A 24,696-nucleotide genomic window follows, 5' to 3' on the forward strand; every position below is an offset into this window, starting at 1 on the left:
GATTCGATTACATTTTCGATTCTAAGGTCACGGTTAGATTCGATTCTCGATTTTTTTTTTAAGCACAGGTTGCTGTTGCTCCTAAAAAGCTGACATCAGTTCATCGCAATCTCACACATCTCTGTTATTATCAGTGAAGCTGACTGCACAATGAATCTTTCATAATATATAGCCTACACTTTGTTTGTTATAATTAGAGGTTTTGCCAGCTTACAGAATTCAGCACTGAACAAAAAGTCCGTTTTGAGTGGTGAGGAGAGTCTATCTTAAATGCTTCCCAGATAGCACAAGTCTATTTGATGTGATGTTTACATCTGGAAGACGTATTTTTAAGAGTGTTTGCTCATCTGCAATACGTCTATAGGACGTTTCCTGTCAGATGTCAAATAGACGTTTAGAAGATGTCTTTAAGATGTAATGATTTAGAATGCATGTTAAACTGACATCTTCTAAACATCTATTTGATATCTGACAGGAAACGTCCTATAGACGTATTGCAGATTGTCTTCGTATTTCGTATTGTCTTCCAGATGTAAACATCACATCAAATAGACTTCCCAGATAGCACACGTACATCACGGAGACTTCTATTTGATGTGCGTGTTTACATCTGGAAGACGTATTTTTTAGAGTGTTTGCTCATCTGCAATACAAAATTCATCTGCAGGACGTTTCCTGTCAGATGTCAAATAGAGGTTTAGAAAATGTCTTTAAGATGTAATGATTTAGAATGTATGTTAAACTGACATCTTAAAAATGTCTATCAGTAAACAGCAGATGCTTTCCAGATGAAGTGATCTTTAAAAGACATCTTGGAGACGTACGTGTGCTATCTGGGTTGTGCTATCTGGGTTCTGATTGGTCATTGCGTTCAAGAAATCAACACATATGTCTGTGATTGGCTAAATCGCTCAACGCTGCAAACATGTTATAAATAGAAACTCTGGCCTATAAATCGTGTCTATTTTGTTTTAGTTGTTCTTGTTGCTTTTCTGCAACAGATGAAAAAAATGTATTAGTTTTTATATGTTTTATTCATAGATATTTCTAGTTTGCGGGATCCCGTGAATCTTTTTATTCTCCCGCACACACAGAGTGAGTGCATTACCGCCCGCGCTCGCACTCGGCCATCAAATCTAGTCCCGCGCAGCACTCTATTGCGTTGGGAGTGCACGTCTATAGATCAAGAGCCCGGCCCGAGGATAGTGACGGGAAATATCGGCCAAGTTCGGGCTCGGGCATAGAATCCAAGTTAGAGGACTCACAGCCTTTCAACACGTGTGTTATTTTCCCGCGCCGTGATGAGTCGTTCATGAACGATCCGTTCATTGCCTCTGTCACGCGACAAATGAACAAAAGACTCGGAAGGTCAAGTATTAATGTTCCTTGTAAATTACTTTTGACTGCATTATAATGATTTCTTAATTCAGAATATGATCAAGATTGCGTTGTGTTCGGGGAATTTGCCTGTTAAAAGTATAACATTTAAAGCCCCTGAAATGACTAGAAAAAAGATTAGTTCATTTTGATGAACGAGATTGAACAATAGAGTCAGTAAAACGATCCGAACTTTCCATCAAGGGCGCGACATGGGGGCGTGGCAGTATCGACGATTCCATTTTTTATTTCGATATTTGAGTTTGTGAATTAATTTCGAATCGAAATCGTGACACCCTTACAAGCTATCCTAGGTGTATATGATTTTCTTCTTTCAGCCAAACAAAATCTGGGTTATATTAAAAAATATCCTGGCTCTTCCAAGCTTTATAATGAGAGTGAATGGTACCTTTTTTTTTAAGTCTAAAAATGCGCATCCATCCATCATAAAAGTAATCCATACGGCTCCAGGGGGTTAATAAAGAAGTTCTGAAGCGAAGTGATGCGTTTTTGTAAGAAAAATATCCATATTTATAACTATATAAACTCACTGGCTTCCAGTTCAGCATGCGTTGGGTCAGAGGTCACTCGTCTGCCGGAACTCGCCTCGAGTACGGCCATTACCCGAAGTCAGTGATTATGGTTTATAAAGTTATAAATATGGCTATTTTCAATATGGCCTTTATTAACCCACTGGAGCCGTATGGATTACTTTTATGATGGATGGATCAGGATGCCCTTTTTTTTTGCTTCAAAATCTAAGGTACCATTCACTCCCATTATAAAGCTGGGAAGAGCCCGGATATTTTTTTTTATTTTTGCCGAAACTGTTTGGCTAAAAGAAGAAATTCATATACACCTTGAGGGTGAGTAAATTGTGAGATAATTGTAATTTTTGGGTGAACTATACCGTTAATTTGAGAACATTTTAATAATCTAAAGAACCTTTTTTTCAAGATAAAGAATCCTTTGAGCAATATAAAGGTTCCATTCACTGAACCATTAAAGTCAATAAAGAACCTTTATTTTCAAGAGTGCACGTTTTTCACTTGACACCACACCAAATAAAGGTTCTAACAACATTCAGGGAAACTTCCATTCCCCAAAAGATTCTTTATATTGGAAAAACAGTTCTTTAGATTATTAAAATGTTCTTCACACTTGGTTCTTTTAAGAACTGTTCACTGAAAGGTTCTTTGGGGAACCCAAAATGTTTCTATAATGGCATTTAACGAAATTCTATGTAATTTTCAATACTTTAATTACTGTTAAGTTTTATTCATACTGTGAATGTGTGAACACTCCCTCATAGTGTCTGTGTATAGAATGTGATGTTAATAATTTTTTAATTCATGTTTTTATTTTAAATTTAATATATACGGAGGGAAAATATTTCTATAAAAAGTCTAATCGATTACCAATTACGACAATATTCCCAGAAAAACATGCCTGGAATAATTTGAAGCTAAGGAGAGAAAAATCAATAAATACCAGTACAATTTCATAATAAACAGCCAGTTTTTCATTTTAGAAATCAGTGCATAGCACCTGTGGGACACTGCAAAAATGGCAACATCTGCTCAAACCAAAGTAGTGAAATGTTTTAAAATTCACCCTTACTTGATTATGGCACTGTTATTGTCTTTTTCAACCTATAACATGTTCAGTTTAATAATAGTTTGGATCATATTTTATTAAATAAATAAGCACTTTATCAGGACAGAAATATGTAGGCTACTGCATATTAGTAATAACCAATGGGCTTTGAGGCCACCCTCAATGAAACTTGTCTCATTGTTTCACTCTTTTTATTTATGGAAATAACTGATTATAGTGAGCAGCTTGTACAGATGAATCAGCTCATATTCATGTTTTGAAATCAGTATAATATAACAGAATTATCTAATCCTTTCTACCACTCGCACACCTAGGTCATGCCTAGAGGTCACAGATCGTGACCCCTGCCTCTTCAACAGAGTTTGTTAAGGGTTAGTTCAACTAGTCATATGACATAACTGCATTCAACACATCCTTTCAGATGAAAGCCTCTTGGATTAATAGTTTGTGACTGGTGGTAAACTCACACATTTCTGCCCAATGACCTTCAGTATATCCATACAGATGTCAGAATACAAAAAGCAAAGGAAGAATCAGAGCAAAATCCCAACACCATGTGACCTGAGCCTTTTGAAACCTTATACAACTCTCAAAGCTGTTTGCCTCATATTGTGCTGTGCTCCGCCAATCATTTCTTCATTAATTATGTGAATGCTAAATGAGTGTATGCAAATATTACTTTGATTTTAGTGAGCAGCGGGGTTGTTAGCACAGATGCAATAATTATCATTTACATCTCAGAAATATTGCATTTTGCGTATGAGGTTATTATTTTAGCATTGAGCACACTGGGAAAGGTCAGCTTTGGAAGTTTGCATGTAAATCAGATAGAAATTAAACGTAATTCTAATGTAATTTTTATCGACAGGATTCAGCATCTAACAGGTCTAAATGATTCTTAAAACTAAACGAGTTTAAAACAATTGTTTTTGTAAGAGTATGAAATGAATTTAGGAAATGAAAAGAACATTTGTATAACTCCTGTTGAGCTCAAAACAGTAATTGTCATCTCTGTGAAGCCCTATGTGTGCACAAGAGCCTGAGTGAAATGAGCAGGACAAACTCATTGATCCAGAGCAGCGTGCTGAACCGCCCCTTACGTCCCAGTAGAGGATGGATTTGGCACAATCAAAATAAAAGCAAATAAAAATAAAAAAGTCTCTTGACCACCCAAGTCCATTCGAGTGGTCCACCTCAGTTCATCTACCATCATCCTCTATCCATTAGAAGCCAGAAACACAGGAAAAATGTACAAAACATCCATCTACTCTTATTTATCCTCTGACATTTTTAAAAAATCATATCATAAACAAAATATGAGCAAATCTGAGATGAAACGCTATGCTCGCATTAAAACGTGCATGTAGAACAAAAAGGGTTAACTTAAAACGGAGCAACCTGGGAAGTGTGGGGCTTTGAAACAGTTGCTCTTTTGTTCTTTAAACACAGTTTAATTTCCACACTGAATCATTGACAAAGACACTCAAGTTTGGCCACTTGTGTTCCTGGCAGCGCTGAACGGACGGCAGTGCGGTGATGGGACAGCCCTGTCAGTCATTAGCTGAAATGCCGCCCCAGTCGAGCGGAGCGATAGTCTACTCTCAGCTGAACGAAAGCGTGGAGGAGGTTCTTGTCGAGGTTGGTCAGCTGCTCTCCAGAGCACACCTGTTTGAGGTTGTCCGGGGCAACGACCAGGAGGTTACACAGAGCATGAAGCGTGTCAAACAGCTGGAGCACGAGAGGAACCTGTGGAGGGTTAAGATGCCGCTGTTAGTCGACTGATGCCCAATATATCTGAAGAAATAAAACTGTTCAATTTATCTTAAAAATGTGACAATGAAAATACTTTGAAGCAAGAAGTTTAGTTTTAGTTGCGTCATTTGCTACTTGCTGGTTGGGTGAAAGTGAAAGAAAGTATTTGAATTTCCTCATTATTAGGTATTTCGTTATTTTTTAATTGACAAACTTTTTAAAAATAAAATAAAATTATGTTCAGCATTAGAATAATTTCTGAAGGATCATGTGACACTGAATATTAGAGTAATGTCACTGAAAATTCTGATTTGCATCACAGGAATAAATTACATTTTAAAATACTTGGTTAGCATAAGAGACTTTTTTCAAAACAATAATAAATCGATACGGTTTCATTAGTTAAATATAGCTAACATGAACTAAGAATGAACAATACTTCTACAGGATTTAATAATCTAAATTAAATGATAATTTCAACATTTACTAAGAAATTGTTAAAATCAGAAGTTGTATCTGTTAACATTAGTTAATGCACTGTGAACTAACATCAACAAACAATAAACGACTGTATATTTATTAACTAACATTAAAAAAGATGAATAAATACTGAAACAAATGTTTTGTTCATTGTTAGTTCATGTTAATTAATACATTAAATAATGTTAACTAATGAAACCTTATTGTAAAGTGCTACCAATAAATCTAAACGATTCTAAACTTTCTACTGGTAGTGCAATTATTATTTTCTATCATTATATCATCTATATTTATTTATTTATCAAACTATATACACAGGTTTACTTTTTGGTTAAACAAAAAAGGTTTGACCATATTTGATGACCTCTATATATGTGCACTGATCCATGTTTATATGAGAATAAAAGCCTTAAATAAAGTTCATCATATAAAGTGATTGTGTCTCTTCAGAAGATTTAGACTAAACAGCTTGATTCATATGGATTACTTTTACGAAGTCTTTAAAGTGTCATGAAACCCCCCTGTTTTTGAAGTGTCAAAGTTTAGAAGGAATGTACTTTTAAATTAACTTTTTGTTCAGATTTTATTATTTAGTTTTATTTAATTCACAGAAAGATTAAAATTCTGTCATTAATTATTCACCCTCATGTCATTCCAAACCTGTAAGACTTTCGTTCATCTTCGGAACACAAATGAAGATCTTTTTTGATGAAATATGACCGCTTTCTGTCCCTCCATTGACAGCTACGCAACTACCACTACTTCAAAAAGTTCAAAAACAGATCATAAATCTAACTAATTGAGCGGTTTAGTCCAACTTTTCTTAAGAGACACGATCGCTTTATATGATGAACAGATTTCATTTAGGCTTTTATTCACATAAAAACATTCATCAATGCACATCAGTAATGATAAATGGAAGTTCAAGCATGTTGACGTGCGAGAACCAATGAGGTTCATTCTCTTGTTACGCAGCACGTTCGGTTGAGCTTCTGTTTATGTTACCTGATCAATGTTTATATGTGACTAAAAGCCTTAATTCAATCTGTTCATCACATAAAGCGATCGAGTCTCTTCAGGAAACTTGGACTAAACTGCTCAATTCATATGGATTAGTTTTACAATCTCTTTATGAACTTTTTGAAGCATCATAGTTGCGTAGTCTGTCAATGGAGGGACAGAAATCGCTCAGATTTCATAAAAAAAAAAAAAAAAAATTCTTCATTTGTGTTTTGAAGATGAACGAAAGTCTTACTGTGTTCACACCGGACGCGGATAGCGCGTCAAATTCACGTCTACCGCGTCTAGTTTGACGCTTGACCACTTTAAGTTAATTCGCGTGACAAGAGTGAAACAGACGCGCATAAAAACGTAAGTTTGAAGCGAAATTTACGCGCGTCAGAGGCGAAAGTTTCAAAAGTTTCGAACCCCGTTGGCGGCCATCTTTTTACCAGAGGTCTGTTGTTGATGGGTCATTTATCGAGAGAGTCACCGCTCTGTATTTGCTCTGGAGAGCAGAACAGCGGCGTAGGGATCATCATCGAGTTTCACCATTTGCTCCAGGAGCTGCGCCTGGATGACGGCCGCTTTCAGCACTTTCAGTGTTTTTTTTACATCCACCTAATCTGTAATTTATTTTTGTTTTGATGATAAATGGAGCCACCCTAGGCTACTACAAAAGTGATTAAACTGTCCTGTGTTTTTTTTCCCTCACACAACACAGACACGAACTATGTTCTTGCACTAAAGTATGTTGGTTCTCTTTACATTAGAATAATAATAATGTTTCATATAATCTAGATTAGATATCAAATAAATTGCATACAAAATGAATGTCTCATATATTAAAATCAAGTTTTTATGTGGTAAAATATTTACTTCACCACGTGACAGCAGCAAGCTGGCTCCTGATTGGTTAACGGGGCGCGAATTTGATGCAGAAGTTCAGATTTTTCAACTCGGACGGCAGACGCGAATTCGTGTCAAACGCGTCAATGCACAAAAAGCACTAAATAAATCATTCGCGCGGAACGTGCCAGGCGCTCAATTCGCGCTATTCGCATGAACTTGACGCACAATTGAGGCGAATTTGCGTGTGCCGCGCTCTACGCCTCATTCGCGCCGCAGGAATTTTTTACGCACCAAACACGTCTTTGCATTGACTTAACGTTGAAATCACTCGCGCAAGACGCTCTATTCGCGTCCGGTGTGAACGCACCATTACGGGGGAACGATATGCGGGTGAGTAAATGATGATGGACTTTTCATTTTTGGGTGAACTAACCCTTAAAGGCATTATAAATAAAACATAAATAATGCCATGAGGTGGCAAAAATAAGACCTTTGACCTCTCCTTACCCTGAAATCTTTGGCGCAGCGACGGTATTCTGCCACATCACAGATAGCTAGCATGCCACCCATGGAGCTGTAGCTGAACTGCTGCAGGTGCTCATGGATCAGCCTGTGGAAGCGCACACCCAGCTCGGTCAAAACAGTGTCCACATTCTTACCATCCATGGACCTGCGCACACGCTCCACCTGCTTGCTCACATAGGCGCACACCTTTGAGCATGCCTTGAAGAGAGACCACAAGAAAAATGTAATTAAACACAGTAGAATCGGGCAGAGTATGGCTACTACTACTAAAAATCTTTCTAAAGATTTCAAAGTTATCTTTTCACTGTGCTGACAGAAATTTCACAAGGCAATTATTATACAGTTCATGATTTTAAGATCTTACTGTAGTGTACTGTATCATGACATTGTTCTCGTCTTCTGGCTTGAAGTCAGTTTTCTTCTGTTCAGTCGTCAGGATTTGCTTCATCTGGCCTATCATGCAATTTAGTGTCCTAAAAACAATGAAACATTAGAAAAGGTCACAGAAATTGCATTTAATGGCGTCAAAGTATTTAAGAAAGAAGCTCCTTCAAGCAGAGCTTTGACCAACCGATCAATCCCGGTGTCCAGCTTCACCTCCATCTGTTCGATCACCTCTTTCTTCTTGTGCAGGCACTCCGTCAACTTAGGAGAGGAGCTACAGGGGTTAGAGTTCAAACAAAGGTCACAGGAAAGTCACCAGTCTGTCAGCACAGAGACGAAGAGTCAGAAGCTAGGGAAGCAAAGTCAGTCAAACTCACCTAATAAGAGGCATAAGATGATCGTTAAACTGCTTATCAAAGAGGTGAAAGATTGTGTTGGCCTGTTGAACCACATCCAAAAAGTAGAGGTTGGCATTTTTGGCATCTGCAGATGGGATGGCTGTGCAGGTCGAAAAACAAATAAGAGAACACTGTCATGTACAGTCCACTTCAGATTCATTCATTTAATTTGGTGCAAATGTGTTTGTTTAGACTTGGAATTAATGTTGCCTTTTGATTTTACCACATGAATTGCAATATCTTAGTGGGAAACGCAGTGTTTTCCTTTTGAGCTCTGACTTTAGAGTTTTCCAAACATTGTGGCTTGTATGCGAACACTTCAAATGAACTCTCATTGACACTCTTGACATGATTTGTGAATGAAAAGCACTACAGTTTCACTTACACATAATTCCAAATATGTTTGGCAGTTACAATTTACAACACAAAGCTAATCACACACAGCTACACAAACTCTTGTGGACAGTGGAAACTTCCTCTTGCGGTTGCTATATAAACCCTTTTAAACCATGTTACCATTGATTAGTCGGCACAAACTGAACTGCATAAACATTTTACATCATTCTCTGTAGCATTACAAGAATGATAAAATACACTAATCAATGAAACGCCTTATGTATATCATACGTCTTTTGTTATGTAACACTAAAAAGCCTCCCGTCTTTGTCAAGATGTAACAGAAAAAAGGTCAGCATGTCCATTTTACTCCAAATACATTTAAACTAAGGTTATAATAGTTTTAGTAATAGTTTATATTACTGTTTTAATTTCAATTTCTCACTGCAATTTAGTTTAATTTTTGTTTTGTTGGTAAGATCATTATTATTTTTAGTTTTAGATCTAATGAAAATTTGATTTTTGTTAATTTTAGTTTAGGTTTAGTTTTTCTGTACATTATCATTTTTTTTAAAAATATTGTTTATATTAAGAGATGAAAGACGAATGGGGGAAAAGATACATTTGTGTAATGGATCGTGTGTAGTATCTTTTGTAAATTTGTAAATAACAGTTCCTACACTTTTTGATACATTTCTACAGTATGACCTCTCAATGAGGTCATTTGGATATTAATTTATTGAAAGAATTTATGAATAGGAATTAAAACGTATTTTGATTCAATTTCAGACAATCTTGTGAATTGGTTTGACCAATTTAAAAAAGAACCACCCCAACAAAACAATTTTTGCATACAATTACACATTACTGTGGTTTTCAAGAAAGTTTAACTCTATACAATAGCAATATCTATCCGCTCAGATATGTTAGAGCAGAACATAACTACAAAATTTACATCCACAATAGAAATGTCCACAACTTTTCCATGATTTGTCAGTATTTTAATAATTTCCATTACTTTAGCAGGCTTACTTTTTTTTTTAACAAGTTCCTTGTTGGTTTGGTTTTCTCCATGATGTTTGTGTAAGCAACAGCATTGTTAGAATCACAAACATGTCAATAGGCCTGTCGTCCTCTAGTGGCATGCTTATGTTACAGTAGCAGGTGGGTTTAAGGACATACCAGACTAAACAAAATTAAATAATTATTTTAGTTCATTTCAGAGTTATTAACATTTATTTTAGTTTCAGTTTTTTAAATTGAGTCTTCAGTTTAGTTTACGATAATAATGTTGATTTAAACAAACCTGTAATTACAATTTCTAAACTGATAAGAAGAAATGAAATAGCATAAATTGCAGTAGAGTAGCTACGCAGGAGTAGGAATGAGTAACACTGTACAATGGAGGTCATGCATTGAAGGACAAATTGTTGCTCACATACTGTGTAGTATAATATCAACTGTTTCATGTTTTAGACGATGTTTGCCAAACCTGAAAGCCCAATCTCAAGAGCGTAGTCTATATGGTCTACACACAGGTACTCCACCAAAATCAGGAAAATGGAGAAGGCATTTTTTGGTAGATCTGCTGGATCCGACAACTGCAACAAAGACAGAAACTAGATCTATAAAGCTAATGTTTATGGCCCACAACTTCCAACTAAGAATGACAGTATAAAATTCAGGCATTTTGTAACAATTCAGTTGTGAAAATTCCTATACCTTGTTGCATCTTTCAAAGGCATGCCGGGTTTCCTGTAGCAGGTTGACAACAACCTCTTGTGATAAGAGAGTCTCTCCATGTGTGTCAATACTAGGTCCCAGCGGCAGGTTAGTGCGCTGTCTGATCCTCTCTTTTAGCTCCTGGATACTGTCAAAATGAGGAGAAGAAATTTTTCAAAGTAGTTTTGGAAAAAGAATGGAAAGAAAACAACAAACAAACCAACAGTTTCTCACCTTCCAGTGCCTACAGGGCGTTTTTGGTGGTTCTTAGAGTCATAATAGCGCTGAAGAATCATGCCGCTGCGGTTTTGCAGATATTGTCGCTCCATGTCTATGTAGCTCTCCAGATAACAGGAGAAGATATTCTTTATAAGCTTAGCTAGAAATGTGTGCTTGTCTGAGCCCAAGTTGAAGTCTGTGAGTTTAGCAGCCAGTGCCGTTGTCCTAAAAACAAATGGGTTATAACAGATCAAAAATGGTGTTCAGTAAAGCACAAACATGTGAGACTTTAAACCATTTCAGAAAAAAAGGTGTTTGATGAGAGCAAAAGTGAACAATTATAATAATTAAATAATAATAACGAAAAACTGATTGATACCGTGTATAGAGGTCATAGAGGTTCTTGAGGTATTGCTCCACATCAGAGTTGCGGGTCTCATCTAGTTTTTCTTTAACATGAGCCTGAAATCATAAAAAAGAACCATTTGAGCTTATTTGGTTATTTAAAAATGAAATAGACAAATAGTGTCTATTTCTGGGTATGCACTACATTTACATAAACAAATCTGACAAGTGAATAAAGGCAATTTGTGAAATATGGTACCGAAGTACTGGTATTTTTGACAACACTAATACTTGATTCTGAATTGTTACAAATTTAACAATTCCATCCTTTCAGTAGTATTGCTAATACCTACTCGATGCAATACCTGATAATAGGCAGCAGCTTTCATGGACTCCCACACATATGTTTGTGCGCTCTTGTAAGCTGTGCCAAATTACACACAAGAATAAAAATGGCCAACCAGAGGCATTCTGTGCGCTTTCCTTATAACCAACCACAATGTAAATAATCGATTCAAAACAATGTTTATATAATTAAAAAAAGGCTAAATGCTTATGTTTTAATGTATTATTTACTTGTTGTTTTTACTTAATTGTATTAATTAACATTAATAATGAACTTATATACCTATATTTATTTATGTATTTAAAGGCAGTGTGTTACTAATTACTTTTGCTTTGGTACCAAAATTGGTACAGAAAACCATGAAATTTTACTGGTACTGGTACAGACTACTAAAATTCGATATTGTAACAACACTACACAGTTCAAATGGCAAGATTCAACTAGATTTTTACATGTTCTGAAGACAGATTTTTTTTTAGTACTTGCCCGTGTAAAGTCACAGCTATAATGCTTATAATGTTTATTGCCTCAACCCAAAGGAAGTACTATATTACATTCCCTTGGTATGGATCCTTTTCCTCCTTTAACTCTACAGATTTTTTTTTTTTATCGTACCCAGGCAAATTTTGCTTTGTTCATATCATAACCCAAAGCAGCAATAGACTTAGCAAGCAGCACTAATAATTTGTTAATGTGTACAAGTGTGTTATGTACCTGTATCTTGTTCTCAAAGATGCTCTGAATCAGTTTGGCCATGACAGTCTCTGGACTGCAGAAGACCTCTCCAACCTGCTTATTAACCCGCTGACACAGAACAGCAATGTCTTCAAATACATCATTCCGCATATACGCTCCCTACAAACACCAAAAGACCAAGGTGATATAACAAAACAAACATTGAGCCTAAAATCCAGTTTACTCTTGATGGATATAAAGAACAGAAACAGCGAACATACCTCTTGGCATTGCTTGATGTAGACATCCACACAGTGGGCATAACCCTACAACAAATAAGAAAGGAAATAATGTGACAAATGTCCAAAAAAATCTGATCTTAAGGCCTCTCATTGCATCTCCCTACAAACCTTAAAATGTAGCAGGACTGCTGCCACCTCACGCATGCGTCCAATCTCTCCCCTTCGCTGAGCTGCAGTGAACTCCTGGATCAACTGACGCTCAAGGTCATGATATTTACCTTTCAAACAAACACAGGGATTATGTTAACACTGCATATTTAGCAGATGGGTAAATAACATTGTCTTGTTTAGTTTACTGCTGCTTACTTGCTATCTTGGCCTTGACATCAGAAAATCTGAACAGGGACATAACGAGGAAAACAAGCATGGGAAAGAGAGAAGAACAGGGGGACTTTAAAACAAATCTCTTTTCAGACTAACACACTATTCATGATCAGTGAGAGAATATCACAACAAACATGTTTGAACTTTTTGCTTAGATCTCAGACAAAGTCAAAACAAACTTTGTAAATGAAAAAGTTTTCACTTGTTATGTCTTGGCCAATGCATTAATACATTTGCTTGCTTTGAAGAGCATTTGGTTGTATTTACAAATTTGACCAAAGATAAATGGAGGCTGTGTTTGGAAACCTGTTTTTTTGTGTGCATATTTTTGCAACTGCATTTGATGACGCTAGTTGCGCATAACTTACTTTTTAGCACTAAGCCCAAAGTATACTTCGTTTTTTACACATAGACTAGGGTCACGCACTGTAAGTGTGACGTAATAAGCTAATATTTCTCTCATGGTGCGAACTGTGTTTGCTCAGCGCACACACTCTCATTAAATTTTCACTCAATTATTTTTTGTTATTTGATATGTGGCTTAGCTCAGGCTGTTGTTTTACTGTCGAAAAATAAATGGCAGAGAAACAAACAACAACGGAATAGTAAACTCCCATGTTGACAAGCGCTTATTTCTTCTGGAGAGAAACGGTGCAGTAGAGTTGTCAAAAGTACCGAAAAAATGTGACGCTTTGAGCGCTGTTGAGCGGAATCGTAAACACCTCTGATTGGCCATTGTGTTCAATCACTCATTGGATATGTCTGTGATTGGCTACAATGATCAAGGCACTGGAGCGTTTGTGAGCACATTGAAGTGTTCAAAAGGGTTTTGAAAGCGGGAGCGTTTGAAAGCACAAGCAGGTGTTTATCAGCGGACCGCTCCCGTGTGTATCTGTGTAAGCGCTCGGTGAAGAGCCTCATTGATGTATACTTACAACATGTTTTTGAAGCGCATTGTAGCCAATCACAGTCATATCCGATGAGCGTGTGAGTACAATGGGCAATCAGAGGTGTTTACGATTCCGCTCAACAGCGTTCAAAGCGTCACATTTTTAATATTCCAGTTCTGACTTGGTACCGAAGTCTGTACTTTTTGACAACAGTACGGTGCAGACACTCAGCAAGGATGAAACTTTCTAGTGCGCATGTATCGACCGAGATCACACACACTATCAAATGGAGTTATATTTTAAAAAGTCAATGCATACAGCTGTACGCATATGCTAAGCATACACGTTAAAAACCGAAGTATACTTTGGTCATTAACATGCTGACTGTTTATTATGATCCCTTGTACAGAACACCATTATTATCCCGTACCCCATACCTCCAATATGGTCAAGACACCATCTGCAGGTCGCTTACCTATCAAACGGCAGCTCCTGAGCTATCAGGTGCAACTTTTGAATGATGTCTGCAGCTTCTTTTATCTGTTTGGGATGAGAAGAGACTGGTGAGCGACAGAAAATGGTCATTACAGGACAGAGGCCAGAGGCAGCACCCTTAAATCTGGGGATCAGCCTCTGGTAAATCTTTCCCTCCCGTTTGCATCCCTCGCTCTTCTCGTCCACCATGAGGATGATAAGAGTTAGCTCAGCCCTGCACACCTGAACCTCATCAGCATCAGACCTTAACCCCTGTCCGTCAGCCGCTGCCCAGCCAACATCTTACGTTCGCTCATGACTATTAAGAATGGACAATGGCTAATCCCTCAGTAAATCACCTCCCATAATCTGTCCCCATAGGCAAGTAGGAGGTCTAGGCAAACACAGGACCCTGACAAGAACCCCCCACCTCTCGCCCGATGGACGAGGAGAAGAAAAAGGCGATCCGAAAGGCCTTGCTGTCCACATATCCTCTGTTTCTACTCTCCTTTTCCTGCCTGCCTCAGCTAACATCATTATTGTGCTCCCGTGAGGTGGATCCATCCCTTTTCCGCTCTCCTCACTGAGGTTTTCTAAGTATCTGTCCCCCAGCTAAGATTAGCTAAATCCCATGTAAGTGATGTAGCCCTCTCCCAGCAGTAGGGGGTTTTACCGGCGCTTGTCTCCTCGCTGCCTGGGCCTGGCCCTCCCTTTCACAGGGATTAACCCAGCCTTCGTTCCTTCCATTTCCCTTTCCTTTCACCGGCAGCTCCTCTCACTTCCCCTCTTTTCTCTTCTGGAGGCGTGTACGTCTTGAGAAATATTGAAAAGTCTGGCGGGTATATTCCCACATGGCTCTCTAGAAGCTTGTTGGTGGCTTTATGCTAATAGCTTCAGAAGATGTAAGACTTGCCACCCAGGTTTGGTCACATCATTACGAGTGACTTGAGAGATTAACTTATAAAAAGTGTAATTTCCAATTAAATTGGCTTACACTAACATCTAAGCAGGCCACATATATTAGCCTTAGGCATTCATTATAGCGCTATGCATCACTGTTGAGTTTGAACAAAATTTGAGCAGCTTTGGTTGCAACAGTTGCTTTGGTTACAACCTCAACATAGACCACTGTCTAGAAAGTCCTGTTGTGCAGCAAAATATTTAGAAGTGAATAATCTAATGAATAAGTTGTAACTTTTTGCCAACATACGTCACAAAGAACTTTTGCACAGTTTGTGCAACCGGCCTCTGACGTGAGCATGTTATACATGCATAACTAGGCATCATCCAAAATGGCATGATCAATTGTACTACAAATGATGATGACAAAGAAGGGAAAGCACATGACGATGTAAGATGGGCACAGAGCATTGTACAAATGTGTCAAACATAAACCAGGCTTTGGATGATTAATGGAATCACATTCTGCCATACATGCATTAACTTGCAACACTATTAACTTCTATCCTCAAAAGATGACACATTCATGTACAACATAGTTTTATGACTGATGCCACACATAAATTGAATTCACTCAGATCATGTCCATGATTCTGAATGATGTAGCTACATTTAGAATGAAACGGACCTGAAACTGACTTTGTTTACACAGAAAAATAAACAATAATATTTGATTTCAGCCCTCTGTATCATTTCTGGTTTGAATGTGGCCTCTTGGATTTTTAAGTCGAGTACTTCTGATGTAGTATTACCAGGCAGTCTATCTAAATCTGACCTTGTCAGGATTGTTAAAGACATCACTGCGCAGCTCTCCATCCAGGAACTCGTTGAAGTATGTCATGAGTCTCTGAGCCTCCACTGCCCTCTGTCTTGGTGTATTTACTCCTTCCAGCTGATCTCCCAGGTGACACACCTTGGTGGCCACGTAACTGATATGTTCGTCTAACTCCTGGAAGTGCTGGAAAGCTACCTTTGAAACAAGCATAACAAGAAAGTGAAGGTTATACTAGTACATGTAATTGATGGTAAAGTAACGCAAGGTTACCCAAGCTCCTTGTCTTTTGGGTGTTAGAAAAAATGCAAAAATATAAAGGCCACTGACTTGGTTGCTCCTCTGCAGGTCTTGAACCTTGTGGGCAAACTCCTTGGCTTCCCGGTGGCATTGCTGCTCCAACTTCTCCACCTTCCTTTGGATTCTTTCATCCAGCAGTTTTAGTTCCTCAATGTGGTTCACAAACTCTTCCAGCAACCTGGAACCAAAGACATGACATTAAAGAGCTGCAGGCGGCAAAACACCTTTTCTGACTGTTGACAAGCATTTTAAATACTTTAAAAATATTAAAGGGGTGGTAAATGCCCTTTTCACAAGATGTAAAATAAGTCTCTGATGTCCCCAGAGTATGTATGTGAAGTTTTAGCTCAAAATACCCCACATATATTTTTATATAGCATGTTAAAAATGTCACTTTTTGAGGGTGAGCAAAAAAGCACAGTTTGTGTGTCTCTTTAAATGCAACTTTAAACAACAGCTTGTGTCCTGTAAAAAGGCTAAACGTTTTTGAAATTATGTTCACATCAGAGTCAGACAAAGATGGAGAGACTCAAGAAGAAGTGCCAACATGTAGACAACCTTTCTAAATGGTTAGTTATGCATCTTATGCGTAGTTATCTTCTAATCTAGTCATTGATTAGCATATTCTGTCATAATAATCAATAATAATCTGAATTTACTTAAGATGGACTGTGACACCATTTTCTTCTGGAAACAAACTTTGTTGCATTATTTTCCTGTTATCTCTGTAAAGCTGCTTTGAAACTATCTGTATTGTAAAATATAAATATATATATATATATATTGCATTCCTTGGGGCGGGTTTATGTAAATTTTAGGGTTATTGATGTCACTAACCGGGAGGAATGTCGTGTAGTCCCTACAAGCACCTCTTTAAAAGGAAATATAAAACTACATGTTTGTTTATAGTATTTATTTTTTACCATGAAGTCCACTTATAATGTCATTCTTGGCTTCTTGCAGAAAAAACCCAATTTAGTTTCACAACACCTCTGTATTTTAAAACTTGTAAGTGTGCTGTTCATTCACTACATGCATAAACTACATAGTGATGCAATATTACTACTATAATTTATTATTACATCTAATTTCCCCACAAGCCTTGCAAGCAGGCTAAAACATTTAGGTTTGCTTTGTAATGGATGATATACTTGGTGTCTTTATCATTGAGAATGCATGGACTGTGTATGCTGGAAAAGGAGGGTTGATTAATCTGGGTGGTCATATGTTAAAGCGCTGGTAGTTTTGACATAATAACTGAAACTTTTTAAACTTAGTTTTCTGATATAAAAGTACACTACTGTTCAAAGGTTTGTAAGTCAATAAGACTTGTTTTAAAAAAAAACTTATTCAGCAAGAATGCATTAAATAGGTTAAATGTGACAGTTTTACATTGTTACAAAAATATATATATTTCAAATAAGCGCTGTTCTTTTGAACAGTAGTATATGAACACATCTTAAAAGAGCAAGGAAATTCCTGTTTTCCATGTTATATTCCTCTTTGTGTGGATATGGTCATAATATTAATAAAATCATCATACTTAAATGTTATTAATCATTACCAATTCTATTGATTTAGTGGAGTTAAAAAGAGATCAAAGAAAATCTGGATTTTTTTTTTCAAACATGGAAATAAACAGGTTTTAGAAAATCTGAAAGAACGTAAAATGAACAAATCTTCTTTACCATTCTTTACCGTTTCTTGGTCATAAGGAATAAAAGCAAATTTGAACGGAAATGCATTTGTACAGATGATCAGATTTCCTTCCTTTAATAATTCTATTCCTAACATTCTCAAATCATGCGGGATAACATAATCATCAGGTTTTACAGATATGTGCTGCAAAATGCTTCGAAAATTCTGAAATTTTTTAAGCTTCAATCAAATTGTTGTACTGATAATATAATTTGTGGAAAATGATACAGAAATTCACAAAATAAGCATTTTCACAAGTGGTCACAAACTTCTGGATCTCACTTCATGTTAAAATTTGTGCAGATGGGCTATGTTGATACTAGGTACTAGCCAACTGAAAGAAAATCACTGACAAAGTAGATTTTAGCCAGAACTCTGGAGTCATTTTCATACATGAAAAGTACACTAGAGTGGAGGCTTGGATGAGCGTTCCAAAGAACACTCTGTGTGTCCACAGAACGCTGAAAAAGGATCCATTTCACAGTCTGATTTGCGAGATGCAGGCTTACGTCCCAAATTAGGTTAGCTTGGCTAGCATGTAATCTGTGAGGAAATGTTATATAAAACCTGACCAATAATATGAAAATGCCTGAAGCTCTGTTCCCAGATCCCGAAACCAGCTCAATGGCAGGGATCATTACATGCTGGGCTGAGATTCATTTGTCGTTCATGAATACTTCTCCAAATAGACTGATCTCAAACTGTGAAGTGAAAAAGCATCCAGGGAGAGCATCTTATTTGTCAAGATCACATAAGCACTTACCTCGGCAGCAAATCAGCTAATGGCCTGTTACCATAAATTGTGGTTCTTCATAAAAAGAGCCTCTTCGTGCGGTGTGTGTGTGTGCGTAAATATTTAGGAAACCTCACACATACAACCAAAAGCTTCGTCAGCTGCATTTCAAAGAACTTGTAGGACAGCAAAGTCAAAAGCTCGAACTCAGCAAGTTTGGATTCTCTGGGTGGTGGCAAAACATTCTGAAGTGATGAGTATATAATCTCATATCACCGTAATTCCCTAAACGCTGCTGGCAGCTTAAGTTCTTTTTCCTCTCCATCTTTTCCACTCAAATTTGTTCTCTTCCATCATTTGTAAGTCAATGCCCAGCTCACAACAGCCTCTTCATGGTCGGTTATTTGAGAGCTTGGTGTAAAATTTGGGGCGATGTTTCTGCTCTGGCAGTCAAAAGCACTTTTGCTGTGTGTGTCTGTGTGTGTTAAAGTAAACTTCATGTCTTTTTTATGCTTTTGACTATGAAAGTGAAATGACTGTCAAAATAGTCAAGTTGTGATTGTGGACACTATATAATTATTATAAAAGGAAATGAAAAACTTTCATTTCACATTTAGGCAATTAAGTCATACTAAAAAATGTATTTCTTTGTATTAGAAAACAAAGAGCTAGACCTTTTCGCTGAAAAAAATTAAATAAAAATAAAAACTTTACTAATGCCACTTTACTAATTACTTTTAACCAAGTGATCTCAAGGTGATCAAGGTGGATGTTTGAAGTCAGTTCCCCTGAACTTCACACAGATTTCATAGCAACGTTGCCACAGGTGTAGTTCATCATCATTAAGTGTTAGTTCACCCAAAAATGAAAAAATTTGTCATCAATTACTCACCCTCATGTCAATCCAAACTCGTAAGACTTTCGTTCATCTTTGAAACGCAAATGAAGATCACTTGAGAGATTGACAGTCTGCTTCAAAAAGCTAATCCATATGATTCAAGCAGTTTAGGCCACATTTTATGAAGAGACTCAATCGCTTTATATGATGAAAAGCTATTATTCAAATCTAAACATTGATCTGCGAATATAAACAGAAGCTCAACCGTACTTGCTTGACTCGCGAGAACAACCCTCATTGGTTCATGCAGAAGCTCAAACGTGCTGCGTAACACGAGAATGAACCTCATTGGTTCTCGCATGTCAGGCAAACATGCTTGAGCTTCTGTTCACCACAACTGATGTGTGAGTTGAGGAATGTTTAAATGTGAATAAAATCATAAATTCCATCTGTTTATCATATAAAGCAATCGAGTCTCTTCAGAAAAATTGGACCAATCGGGGTAAATTCATATTGATTAGTTTTACAAGCTCTTTGTAAACTTTTTGAAGCATCAAAGTTGTAGTTGCACAGACTGCCAATGGAGGGACAGAAATCTCTCAGATTTCATTAAAATATCTTGATTTGTGTTTCACAGATGAACAAAAGTCTTTCAGGTTTGGAACAACATGACAGCGAGTAAATAATGACAGCATTTTCCTTTTTGGGTGAACTTGCATTCATTTTAAACAATATATCTATTGATTTATTATTTTAAATTTATTATTTTGATTAATAATACATTTTCATTTTATTATTATTTATTATTTAAAAACAAAGTTTTTTGACTTATTTTTGTAAAATGTTTTTCTTGAAAAATGTTTGTGTTACATTTCTTTAAAATAAATGCCACCTGGTTTAATATTTTGTTATATAATGCAACAATATTCAAGCAAACTTGAAATGTGGCTTAAGCATCAACTTTTTTGGTCACTGTATGTACAACTAGGCTTAGAAGGCACAGAATCTGCCAGACATTTATTTATTCAATTTCTGCCCTGATTTTGAAAAATCTAAAATGGATTTATATAAATTTTATTTATTTGTGTCGAAAAATGAATAAAATCTAAAAACTGTACGCTCAGTCAAAAGTGTATTCTCATTACACATTCTTTATGATTTTCCACATTTTGAATAATAGTAATAATAGAAGACAAATGAAACTGTTCACATCCCATTCACCTCTTGTCTCAGTCTACAACAGTGACTGTCAAAACGTGTTTTTAAAATAAAATAAAAATGTTAAATCAAAAGTATCTTATAATTCAGTTTCTATAAAATGGCCACATTTTGGCTACATTACAGCTCTGCACATTCTGGTCTTTTCTTAGTCAATTTCATGATGTGCATTCTGACATTCTTTTTACACACAACAGCCTTGGAGTTGTTTCCATCTACACTGAAATTCTTGTTTTCATTTACTCTCCCAGACAACTTTTCAAGAAGAAATGCATACATAAGCAAATGTATGCTTGTCTACACAACTTATTTCAAACATTTAAGCATAAGTCTTTAGATCGAAAGGTTTTTAATAACACGAGAAACATAAAATCAAAGTCAAGAATTCCAAAACATATGACTAGTAGAGTGTGTTTCTGACAATCATCAGTATTTTGTGACTCACTTTTTGGGGTCAAATGCCTCTGCACCACCTTTGGAACCTCCTCCAGGTGTTCTCCATGCCAGTCTCTCAATATACTCATCAGCATCAAACGGCTCCTGGTAAGATGATAAAAATGAATAAGCAAAAATGTAATTGCTAATGACATGCACTGATAAATAAGCTTTTACAAATAAGAAGGATATTCTGGACTGCTTATATACGAAGACAGTCTAGGGGGGCTGCTAGGGGAAAAGTAAAAAATAAATAAATAAATACATTTAAATAAATAATACACATAGCCGTACAGTACTGCAGGGAGTAAAAAAAAAGAATGTGGTAAAAAATAAATATTTTCCACAATACTTTCCACTAATATTAAAGTTAGGGTAGGTAATTTTCGGAGAGGCTAGCAATAGCGAACTAGCTTTGAAAGCATAAGATCCCACCCTCCCTTCAAAGCGTCTCCAAAATCACGCCTCCTTCAAAACACATGAAAGATAAAGCTGGGAGCAAACAAAAGCTTCACGAGAGACAGCGTTAAACTATCTCATATCTCTAAGCACATTACATTACAATAATAATGAACATAAACAACTTAAAGCCTGACCTGTAAGTTACCCCCTGACTGCTAAAGATTCATTTTAGCGTTGACAGCGTTGCCATTGAAACGCATAAATTTGAGTCACGAACCGCTCCAAGTATAATGTCATGTTTCAATCTCTTACAAATTATAGTAGTTATGGCGTGAACGCAGCATAATCTTGTTGTTTTGGTTCAGGAGGTACTGTAAAAGGTGGCTGCTGTTAAGGTTGTGGAGTATGGAAGCTTATGTGTAGCAATATTCAATTTGAAACGTTTGGTGCAAAATGAAAATGATAATTCAATTATATAATTTACATTTGCCATTTCATACATATGTTTTAATATGTAAATTGAATACATATTTTAACGCTTTATAAGTTGCAAAATTAAAATGAAAATGTATTCAAGAAATTATTAGATCTGTTTAAAATGTTCAAGCAAAAACTGTAGCAAAATGATATTTTAAATGTTATTTTTCTTAATTGCATTTACACTCACAGTTAAGACACTTGCGATTGCATTTTCATTAAATGTCCCGCAATGAATGTAGCAAAATTCAATGTGCAAATTGAAAATGCATTCCGAGCCGGTCACGCCCCTGCCCCGCCCCCTCCCTCCCGCTCTTGTCAATCACTGCGTGAAGTTGGCCCCGCCCCCACCCAATGCAAAACGTCGGCAAAATAGGCTCAATCGTTTTTACTTCATTTGTGCTGTTACTTTGCTTTATTGTTTGTGCTGCTTCAAATTTTTAGAGATTTAATAGATATTTAAAGAATATTTACAGGTCATTCTAAGGTCACCCAGCCCCCCACATCCTCCAAATAAAATAGTCTCGTTCGTTTGTGCCGGTTAAAGTTTTTTTGTGCAGCTTCGGTTTTTTTAAATATTAGACCAATTATAGACGATGGCATCGAAACCCATCTGATTCCGTGATGGCCCTATATATTTATAAATATCTGATCAATATGCTTTATAAAATAGAAAAGGGAGATGGTTAAACATCAAATGAGTCACTTTATTGAAGATTACATTCAGATATGGTGAAATAAAGAGCGGCCACATTTTCCGGTATGAATATGACCCGTCAGATTCCGCGACACATCTAGTATATTTATCAATATATCTAATCAATATGCTTAATAAAATATAAATGGGAGATGGTCGTACATCACATGAGTCACTTTATTGAACATTACAGTCAGTTATGAAGAAATAAAGAGTGGTCAAATTTTTTGGTAGCTATGAATTTGACCCATCATCTTCTGTGATCTCAGAGTATTAGGCCAATGCATGTGTAAAGAAAACCTGTAGGATCTCCAACATTATTTGGTAATTATAGTTAATAGTAATAAGAATAAAGTTAAGCATATGTATCAGACAATGAGGATATTTAATACAAAACGAAATAATCATTAACAGAGTCCTGCATCAGACAACAACAGCGCAGCATAATGTTGACATCAAACGGGTGATGAGGCAGAACATTCTCCCAGACGGTCCAACAACGCACTGGTTCTATCACCTGCAGACGCCGCGTAATAATCTTCGGAAACACTACAATTTCTCTGTTCACGATCTGCCAGTAAATGTACGCTCGTACCAGCTCTGCCGCCGCCATGTTTCCTTCCAACACCTCAAAATGTTGCCGAGCCCCGCCTTGATGCAGTGATTGACAAGAGCGGGAGGAAGGGGGCGGGGCAGGGGCGTGATCGGCTCGGAATGCATTTTCAAATTGCTCATTGAATTTTGCTACATTCATTGCGGGACATTTAATGAAAATGCAATCGCAAGTGTCTTAACTGTGAGTGTAAATGCAATTAAGAAAAATAACATTTAAATGATCATTTTGCTACAGTTTTTGCTTGAACATTTTAAACAGATCTAATAATTTCTTGAATACATTTTCATTTTAATTTTGCAACTTATAAAGCGTTAAAATATGTATTCAATTTACATATTAAAACATATGTATGAAATGGCAAATGTAAATTATATAATTGAATTATCATTTTAATTTTGCACCAAACATTGCACAAATGTAATGGAAAATGGAAATTTAAATAGAGAAATGCATTGCCATTTTACATATTGCATTGTCATTTTACATATTGCATCATCATTTTGCATATTACATTTCAAATTGAATATTGCTACACATAAGCTTCCATAGTGGAGCTCGGTGACTGATGTCTGTCTAACTCGGCATATCATGAAACGAGCTGATGGAAAAACATTCATTGATGTTAGGACAGGTAGGACATCGGACCGAATGCAATGATTGGACGAACATTTAATGGTCCGACGCCTTCCACAGATGATATACTGTATGTACATATAAAACCATGTAGACCCTTTAACTTAGTGATTGCTACCAGGATGTGAGGAGACTTTCAACCAGCATAACAAAAAAAATAATTCTTGAACAAATCGCCTACCCTGCCTTTAATTAATTCACAATATAAACTGGGTCTTTATATGAAAATACAAACAGTAATTTAGCTGCCTTTTAAATTATAGTATGGGGGTCCGTAGGTACGAGGATAATCATATTTTGTGGTACGTGGCATCTATAAGAATTTAAAAAAATTGGTCTATAGAATCTGAAGAGCTTTTATTCATAATTTTGCTTGAACATATCGTCTGCCAACACAAACAGATTAGAACAGCAGAGTATTTTTTGTGACAGTTGGTGTTTAACTTAGCGTAGCACTGATAACTTACTCTACTGCCTGCATTGTAGCATGTCAATATTATGTCAAAACTAAACTATGTATTAAATACAGCACGCGGATGCACTTATATAACGTTAAACCATGAAAACAGTTAATCTGCAAGCTGTAATGCAGACCGTGACAGTTCCCGTGCCATATAAAAAAAACAGACTTAACGTTACCTCGAATAACTGAGCGGTCGTAGCCATGTTTCACGGCGCCAGAAAGCAAAAGTAAGTCCGCAAATACTGCTTAAAAAGCGTCTTTCGAAGCTATAATTTGCTTCTTGTTGTTTATATCTATTCTGAAAACAGTTGCTTCCTGCATACAGCTGCCATGACCGGCCGGAAACAGAAATAGGGGGTGAGGATACGGGGGCTGTGTGCTTGAAAGCAGATCTGAGATCAGTTATAAAATTCTTCTCCATGTAGCTGAAAACAGCG

The 24,696-nt window shown here is 36.6% G+C and overlaps 1 protein-coding gene across 2 annotated transcripts; it reads right to left on the reverse strand.

The window, feature by feature from the left end:
• Nucleotides 1-3,171: 3,171 nt before the first annotated feature.
• exoc5 (exocyst complex component 5) lies at nt 3,172-24,616 on the reverse strand. 2 transcript variants are annotated; one of them, XM_077238435.1, is made up of 18 exons: nt 24,436-24,616; nt 20,982-21,076; nt 16,076-16,227; nt 15,753-15,943; nt 14,019-14,083; nt 12,636-12,664; nt 12,438-12,547; nt 12,309-12,353; nt 12,067-12,207; nt 11,041-11,123; nt 10,677-10,886; nt 10,443-10,590; nt 10,213-10,321; nt 8,364-8,484; nt 8,174-8,260; nt 7,967-8,075; nt 7,585-7,800; nt 3,172-4,740 (listed from the first exon to the last, which is right to left on the reverse strand). In XM_077238435.1, exons 1-18 carry the CDS (start codon nt 24,460-24,462, stop codon nt 4,552-4,554), a joined length of 2,127 nt encoding a protein of 708 aa, XP_077094550.1. In that variant the 5' UTR covers nt 24,463-24,616; the 3' UTR covers nt 3,172-4,551. The 2 variants fall into 2 exon arrangements, with proteins under 2 accessions (XP_077094550.1, XP_077094551.1); XM_077238436.1 differs by having other exon boundaries at nt 15,753-15,947; nt 16,080-16,227; nt 24,436-24,605.
• Nucleotides 24,617-24,696: the final 80 nt, after the last annotated feature.

Source organism: Siphateles boraxobius, unplaced genomic scaffold, assembly GCF_051911475.1.
Source record: "Siphateles boraxobius isolate OS27281-9 unplaced genomic scaffold, OSU_SipBor_1 22, whole genome shotgun sequence".
NCBI classification, from domain to species: Eukaryota; Metazoa; Chordata; class Actinopteri; order Cypriniformes; family Leuciscidae; genus Siphateles; species Siphateles boraxobius.

Coding starts and splice junctions, on each gene's coding strand:
- exoc5 (XM_077238435.1), bottom strand. CDS start 24,462: ATGGCTACGACCGCTCAGTTATTCGAG. Junction 12,354..12,437: donor CAGTCCTGCTACATTTTAAG/GTTTGTAGGGAG, acceptor TATTTGTTGTAG/GGTTATGCCCACTGTGTGGA. Junction 10,322..10,442: donor CCTTTGAAAGATGCAACAAG/GTATAGGAATTT, acceptor TCTTTGTTGCAG/TTGTCGGATCCAGCAGATCT.